Source organism: Miscanthus floridulus, chromosome 16, assembly GCF_019320115.1.
Source record: "Miscanthus floridulus cultivar M001 chromosome 16, ASM1932011v1, whole genome shotgun sequence".
Classification (NCBI taxonomy): Eukaryota; Viridiplantae; Streptophyta; class Magnoliopsida; order Poales; family Poaceae; genus Miscanthus; species Miscanthus floridulus.
This window is the reverse complement of record NC_089595.1, coordinates 90836655-90845069: the sequence shown is the minus strand read 5'-3', so window position 1 is coordinate 90845069 and position 8415 is coordinate 90836655. Positions and strand designations below refer to the sequence as shown.

The 8415-nt window shown below is 45.3% G+C and overlaps 1 protein-coding gene across 1 annotated transcript; it reads left to right on the top strand.

Moving 5' to 3' along the window:
- The first annotated feature begins 943 nt into the window (after positions 1 to 943).
- Positions 944 to 2423, top strand: LOC136509962 (GATA transcription factor 25-like). Its single transcript, XM_066504541.1, has 3 exons — positions 944 to 1441; positions 1524 to 1700; positions 1789 to 2423. Exons 1-3 carry the CDS (start codon positions 944 to 946, stop codon positions 2167 to 2169), a joined length of 1056 nt encoding a protein of 351 aa, XP_066360638.1. The 3' UTR covers positions 2170 to 2423.
- Positions 2424 to 8415: the final 5992 nt, after the last annotated feature.

Below are 8415 nucleotides of genomic sequence, written 5' to 3'. Positions count from 1 at the left end.
GCGGAGCAGGGGGGAAGAGGAAGAGTGAGCGAGGTTCGGGAGAAAGAGATAAGGAGAGAGAGAGGAAGAGATAAGGAGAAGAGAAGGAAAAAGATTAAAAATAACTTACAAATGGGTCCCACTGGTCGGTAGCTCATCCCACTTTTTGTGTCTCTTAACCAAACACAAAATGGGTCGATCCTATCCCTCGTCAACCAAATAGAAAATGGAGTCGTCCCGTCCCATAAATCAGAGACAGGATCGTCCCACTCCACCTTGACTCCCAGCCAAACGCTACCTTAGTCTCCTGCCTCCAACAGGCTACAGTCCTATGCATTGCTTATTGTCACTAGCTGGCCAAGTGATTCCTTGTAATTCTTACATTACATACATACATTGTTATATCAACCACTCGAACTCAATGGCTCAAACCTTATCACCACTCAAAGAAATTTGGATTCATTCGACGATTAAATGCACAAAGCTGTAGCAGCGAATTTCATATGTTACCTGAATTGCACAAACCATACATACATGAAGACGACACCGCGATAAATCCTTTAACTAAATTCAGTTAAAGCAGGAAAAACGTTGAGTTTCTTTTTAAACATGATTCCAAATTCCAATTTTTATATTAGGACTTGTTAGCAAAGGAGAGTAACGTAGCTGCTTGGAGGGCTAAACAAACCTGCATTACGCTTCTGTGCGTCTCGGGAATTTCCGGGCGGCGACTCGCTTCGCTGGGTAAGTCCAACCGTAAAACTCGAAGGAAAGGAAGGGGCGCGAGTGCGCGACTCACGTGGATGCTGAATGCGTATCACCGGTGTCGTCGATTCATTGGACTCTGCTCTGGCGTATGTTTGGGCTGTGTAGTACTAGTACTGTATGCATACCTGGGGCATCGGCAACCTGGGCCTGGGACGCCTGCCCTCCCGCCCCGCCCCAGGGCCGGGCCTATTGAACCATGCACCAAATCTTCTCTTTTTATACCAACCCTCCTTCACTTGCACTGACTCCCCAAACACATCAGAGGGATTCACGCCCAAAAGCCATGTTCCATCCTTCATCCTCGTCGCCACCCAACTACAGTGACCTCTCCATGCACCATGCAGTGGGCTTCTCCTCTGCTGTGCCCACAGCTCCGACTGAAATTCCTCGAGGGGGTTTCTTCCACGGCAACGGTGGCTTGCTAGCACTTCCCAATGTTGCGCCGCCTCCCTACCCATCTTCCCTGCCTTCCTACTACATACATAGCAACATCAACTCGCATTTCCTCCCTATTCACCTCCAGTTGTCTGAACAGCTCAGCAGTAATGCCACCTTTTCTTGCTCGTCTCCTTCGGCTTCGGCATGCCAGTTGCCTCTTCCCCATGTTCCTTCTTCCCCTTCCTCATCTTCCGGTGACCTTTTGGAGTTCAGAACTGGAGCCATGCGGCGTGTCTTCAGTACTGGTGACCTCCAGGTAATCCAACAGACCACAAGCTGGTCTTATAGCTGGTCATAAACAAGTTTTAATCATTTCTCACCCATGTTATACAAAGCAGGTGATGAATGTCGCGGCGTCTCCACCACCGCCACCACTTTCAGGTGACCCACACGGCCAAGATGCAGGGGTGCCTTTCACTCAGAAGGTTGGCCGTTACAGCGCTGAAGAACGCAAGCAGAAGATTGAGCGTTACCGTACGAAGCGTAACCAGAGGAACTTCCACAAAAAGATCACTGTAATGATTTCCCGCACCACGCAATCTGCAAATGCAATTTCAATGTTTGCATGTCCTCTAATGCATCTGTTGCTCCGGACCTCTTCAGTATGCCTGCAGGAAGACGCTGGCGGACAGCAGACCCAGGGTGCAGGGCCGCTTCGCGAGGAATGCCGAGACAGAGGCCGAGGCTGTTGCAGGCCACGAGAGGGAGGCCTCAGACAACTACAGCTACGAGCTCTGTCACTACAGCGACCTCACCACTACCAGCAGCTGCTGCTACGACACCCAGTGCAGGGAAAGTGGCAAAACCACAACATTTGACGACGGCAAGTGGTGGTGGGAAGCGCCGGTGGCCGCGCCAGCTGCAGCCAATGGGCATCATAGGCACCATCAGTACCAGCAGCAGCTTCTTGATTTTGACATCGACATGGACATGGACGGAGATGATCTGTGGGCCAGCCTGGCTAACATGTGCTCTGGGACCTGATCGACCTGGGCCACGCGAGGGTCGTCTCCTGATTGGCGCTGTCTAGTGCGAGGAAGGCAGGGAGCACCAAGCGGCGGCTGCCGATGCCCGTTGCCGAGGCAGTGCTGTGGTCAGAGTGGCGTTGCTCACCTTCTTGTGCCGTAGTGCATCCTTGTAATATTTATTAGGAGTAGTAAAAAAAACAAGACACAGAGATGGAAACCCCCGTCTCATCTCATGTAAGAACAGATTGTTCCCTGGTGTTCCGTGTTACCCTATTCTGCAATGCAATCTTCCACAAAGTTTGGCCATGCTGCTGTTGCTTTTCTACATGCCTGAATCGTTAAGCCTCAGAGTGCTGCAGCTTTAGAACCATATTTTTTTGTCTAGTGTTGAGCTGTTTTGATTTGTCTTGCTTGCGATTTGCAGTTGATAGTGCTGGTGCATATGTTTGGCTGCATATGTTTGGCTGCTGTTAGTGGCGGCATTCCTTGGTTTAACATTTTTTGTCCCTGGCATGACAAGCTGACAACGAGCTAATCTATGAGACCACTGAACCTATGCTGTGTGCCTCCGACTCCGAAGGTTCCCAAGTGTGGATGGTGATTGTCACTGTCACTGATAGGTGTAACAGTTTGAGGTGTGGCATGCTATCAGAAGTGTGGCACTATATGATGCAGAAGCGAGCTTGATACATACTGTAGTTCCGAGGGTTGAGAAAGACATTATTGTGGGACAATAAACGAAACACATGTATAAGAAAGAAAGTGTGCAAGGCAAAGGTTGGGCATTACATAGTTAGGCAAGCTACAGACCCCATACGTGTATGTCTTGAAACTGTACTTATATACTCACCAAGACTAAAGGCTATTCTGATTGTATAATTTTTTATCAGGGCTTTTGGAAGATTCCAATTCGTTGGTACTTCTTTTTTCGCTATGTGCTTGTATGGTTTGTGCTACACGGTTACTTACCTCATAAGAATTGTGCAGGAATAGTGTAAAATAACCAGCATATGATACTGCAAAAATTCTGCATTTTGGGAGAAACGATTCGTAGCTCACCTGCTCAATTGTGTCAATTTTTTTTCTCGAATACGCAAAAGATTTGCATATCATTGTACTAAGAAGAAGAGTCTCAATTGTGTCGATTCACGGACGTGCCTCCTCTTGAGTGAAAGAAATTCATTCATCGTATCAAGAAACATACTTTCCTCCTTTCCTTAGAAGAACTGATGGAAGAGGCAGAACAAGAAAAGAAAATGCAAACTACAGAATCTGGTCATGGGAACAGCTTTTGCCTTGATGTGATCGGCAAAAGTTGCAGTATTACCCTAAATGTAGAACATGGACGGTCGTCTGGATGCTGAAGGTATCTTGTTTGCTTGAAGCCATCACTCCCGCCTACCGCAAACATAGAGTCTAAGTCAAGAACAGTTTCACGTTTCACCGATCGAGAAAAATCTCTGAGAAAATTCTCCGCGTCACTGCACTGTCCTAGACTAAGGGCCTGTTTGGGCTACTCTCCGGCTCCGGCTCCTCCAGAGGAGCCCTACCAAATGATTCATAGGAGGAGCCACAATTTGTGGCCAAAACGGCTCCGGAGGAGCCGTGCGAACGTTCCCTAATATCACGATCGATCTTTCTGAAGCAACAATCTGATTCCTTATATCCGAAACACGGCCAATGTCCAGTACCTGACCTTTTTGACCATCCGAAACCGCCCAAAATGCAAGCGGTACTTCAAACAGGCATCATCCGATCCGAGAATAAAGCAGCAATTGTTCTGCCTAGCTAGAAATGTAGCTAGCTAGCTCGACAGAAATTCGAAGAGGCGCAGCACAAAACACCCTATGAAGGAGAGTTCCACGGACTCTTCCTTTCTCTGGTGAATCGTGTATACATATATGTTGCGTACGCGTGCACTTTGGAACAACCGTCAGTGGAGCAACAGACGCCAAACTGTCTCTGCAACTGGCAAAAGTGCAGCAACAGAGGCCAGGATATCAGCTCAAGATCGGTCAAAGGGGAATCAGAACCCCAATGCAAGGTATTGCAACTCAATGATGAGAGGGGCAATGAGTAAGCCTTTTACCCTTAGTCTCCTGCCTCCAACAGGCTACAGTCTATGCATTGCTTATTGTCACTAGCTGGCCAAATGATTCCTTGTAATTCTTACATTACATACATACATTGTTATATCAACCACTCAAACTCAATGGCTCAAACCTTATCACCACTCAAAGAAATTTGGATTCATTCGACGATTAAATGCACAAAGCTGTAGCAGCGAATTTCATATGTTACCTGAATTGCACAAACCATACATACATGAAGACGACACCGCGATAAATCCTTTAACTAAATTCAGTTAAAGCAGGAAAAACGTTGAGTTTTTTTTTAAACATGATTCCAAATTCCAATTTTTATATTAGGACTTGTTAGCAAAAGGAGGTAACGTAGCTGCTTGGAGGGCTAAACAAACCTGCATTACGCTTCTCTGCGTCTCTGGAATTTATAGCTTTAGCCAAAAGGCTAGGCGCTGCGTTGTAGCGCGAGAGCGACGGAACACTTGACCGCCTCTGGATGATCACCCCCCCTAGAGGTGGGGAGTGTGGCGGCCTGATTCTCTGTCGGCCGCTAATGCCAAGTACCGGACCAAGATAACTTTGTTAATCTCACTATGATTACAAGTCTAACTACTATTTGGTACTGCTGCAGGCTCTTGTGTAGTTGAAGTTTGCACTGCAAATAGTCCCTGCTTGTGATCAGTGAACCTAACGCAAAAACTGCTGGCTGACATGCCGGTCAGAATTCAGCATTCAAGAAGATGTATGTAGCTATATAACTGCTGGGGAACATCAGTTGCAAGTGTAAACAATTTGGTATTCTGTTTTTAAGAAAGATGGTGTGAATGCTTTGCTATTGGTCCCGTTGGCTTCGCTGAAAAAACAAGTAAAAATACTATTCCAGCTGATTTGTTGTGAGAGGGAAATACTATTCCAGCTGAAAAAAGAAGCTAAAAAGTACGGATTATAAGAGAAGCGAACATGACCATTGTCTTAGATGATGTAAATAATGACGTACAGTCCAGTAATAAACAGCATGGTCAACAAAGCATTTCAGATTAGAGGGACTAATAACTTTGTGTCGAGTGGAGTGAGAAGAAAATTGGAATCATGTGAATGAGATGAGATGTTGTGTTGGAATCATGTGAATGAGACGAGATGTTGTGTTTCACTCACATTTGGTCGCATTACTTAGGCCATGTTTGGTTCCCAGCTCCTAAATCTAGTCAGCTAAACTACCTCCTAAATTTTAGTAAGGCCATGTTTGGTTAGTTGACTAAACCTGACATGTACATGTTTGTAAAGACCAAAACACCCCAAATTAATGCTAACTTGGTGCCCCTGGCATTTGGCGCCAACAGTGTCGTGTTGCTGGCTCCTGCTAGCGCCGCTGCCTTCCGCGTGCGGCCTTGGCGCCAATTCCACGCCTGGCTTGCTGCTCTGTCTCGCATGCTCTGCTAGTTGCTTGGCAAATAGCTTGGCTGCACGCTAGCACCATCCCTTGCAAGTCAGCTTGACTACTATGGAAGCTGTTTGCCGCAATGTACATTCTCACAAATAATGTTCAAATGGTTTACAAAAAAACTTCATTATTACAAACCATAGCGATGCTATGACCTTGTAAACAAACAATTCACTATCCAATCACGAAATTGATTCATGTTTTCATCTTTGTCTCCAAAACGTATGGTGCCTCGCTTGAGTTGAAGTTCCTTCCTCTGTTGGTATATAGTTTTCATCTTGATCACACAAGTCAAAGAGGTCATCCATCATACCACTCTGTCTAATAAAATTGTGTAGTGCCATGCATGCCATTATTATTTTGCTTTGCTTTGCCATGGAAAAACTAGGCAAATCCAACAAAATTCTCCACTTCATCTTTAGGACTCCAAAAAACCTTTCTATAATATTTCTAAGTGAAGAATGTGTGTAATTGAAGAGCTTTTTTTACCTCTAGGTGCTGGCCCTTCTCTCCATTCGGGCACATGGTATTTTGTACCTCTGTACGGTGCAAGAAAACCCGATCGATTTGGGTACCCCAAGTCAACAAGATAAAATTTATCTACACAACACAATACTTGTGTAAGTAACATGATAAATACCATGACAAAGACAATAAAGAAATGTAAAAGCCCATACATACCTAGAGGTGGATGTGGAAACTTGTCACCAAATTTCTCAAGTGCATCATTGAACACCCTCATATCATGAACTGATCCTGGCCATCTGGCTAGAACAAAAGTAAATCTCATATCAAAGTCGCATACGGCTAACACATTCTCTGTGGTGATTCCTTTCCTTCCTATGTAATGGACTACCTTCTCAGTTGGCATAGTGACGGGTACATGTGTCCCATCTATAGCTTCAATGCATTTACCAAAGTACGGAGCAAACCGAGAAGATTGTAATCTTCTATGAATAGTTAAAAATTGTGTATCCTTTGGCCTAATGATATCAATTGCTAGCTTCATCACACTAGACAGTACCTTATCAAACTTGTTGCTACATGTCCCTAGTGACCTCTCAAATCTATTATCAGCTTGTCTCATGGACTGAGGGGCACCACACATCCACAAAAACATTGCTATAGCCTCTATAGAAGTCATTTTTGTAGTGGACTGCAGACTATATCTCTCAACTAGCAAAGTATGAAGGCTATAAAAAACATCGTTGTGCATCCTAAACATGTTATAGCATTGTGTCCTATTTCCTAGGGTTCTCATAGTCCACTGATATCTAGTTTTATGTGGGACTCTATAACCAGCCTTGTTCATGAACTTGTCACAGTGGTACATACCTAGCAGCATGACAGCAGTAGCAATCCTTCTCCTCTTCTGCTGACACCTAGCAACATGCATCATGAAAACTGCTTCCTCATCATCAGTGAAGTCCCCTTCATCATCAACATCTGACCAATCATCATTAGTAGTCCACTTGTCATCTGAGTCTTTAGTAGGGGCATCATCATCAGTAGTACTCCACCAATCATCATCAGAAAGTCCAGCAGCATCTCCTGCAGCAGCCCCTACACCAGCATCAACATCAGCCCCTCCTGCAGCAGCCCCTACACCAACATCAGCCCCTCCAGCAACAGCTCCTCCTACAGCAGCCCCTACACCAGCATCAGCCACTCCAGCAGCAGCTCCTCCTACAGCAGCCCCTACACCAACATCAGCCACTCTAGCAGCAAATCCCATTTCATATGCTCCCTGGTCATCATAAGAAATAGATGTTAAAAGAGCATTGAATGTTGACATGAACAAAAATACTTGGGCAGCAGCAGCAGCCCCTACATCAACAACAATGGCAGCAACACCCGTTACATTGTTCAACAAGCATTACAAGGTCCAAATATAAACCATGGTTCATTATGATTACATAGTTCATCATAAATTTAAGGTCTTAAGCAAAATAAAATTAAGGGTGCCAAACTGGAGACTCCATTTGCCATTCTATCCTATCCTCCTCATTTATTTTGGGCGGCCCTCCTCAGTCATGCCATCCTTTGCTCATTTGTATCAAGGCCACTAAAGACCAACCTGTTGTAGCTACTTCTAAACAGCATGGTAGCCACATGGTATTCATTTGAAGCTTTGTCTGCCTCAGCCTCCACAGCCAAATTGAGGCACCTAGCAACATCATCAGCTCTGGCTTGCTTTGCTTTTATAGCTTCCCCTCTCTTGCTCAGTGCTATTCGCTCCGATGCATTGACTTCTTTCTCAACAGCAATCTCCAATTGAGTGACCAGCCCCTGCACGATAACATTCACTGGAACTTTTTTGTTCTTGCTAGGACTTGATGTTGTGTCAGTTGTGTTGCTTGCCCTCTTTGTGGCTGTTTGTGATACTTGGTGAATTGGGCTGTAAGCCACAGTTGTCTAGAGTAGCAGCACCATCTTCATCATCCTCATCTATCCCTCTGTCTTGGTCATGGCATGACAGCCCAGGAATGGTGGCAGTTAAGCCATCAATAGCAATGTTCTGGAAGAGCTCAACCATCTGAGGAAAGAATCTAGGCAACCCATACATGAATTTTCTACACTCTGGCTTCTTCTGAAAAATCACAAGAATCCACTGTTAGCTCAAACCAACATGAAAGTAGAACAAGCAAACAAATTATTAGGCACAAAGATTACCCTTGTATGCCTATCCCACCAAGATAGAGGTGCATCTATCCCTCCGTTTTCTTGGCGGCCAACA

Excerpts from the sequence above, each read along its gene's own strand:
- LOC136509962 (XM_066504541.1), top strand. The coding sequence starts at position 944 with ATGCACCAAATCTTCTCTTTTTATACCAACCCTCCTTCACTTGCACTG. Across the intron at positions 1,442-1,523 it reads TCAGTACTGGTGACCTCCAG|GTGATGAATGTCGCGGCGTC; the intron begins GTAATCCAACAG and ends TATACAAAGCAG. Across the intron at positions 1,701-1,788 it reads ACTTCCACAAAAAGATCACT|TATGCCTGCAGGAAGACGCT; the intron begins GTAATGATTTCC and ends GGACCTCTTCAG.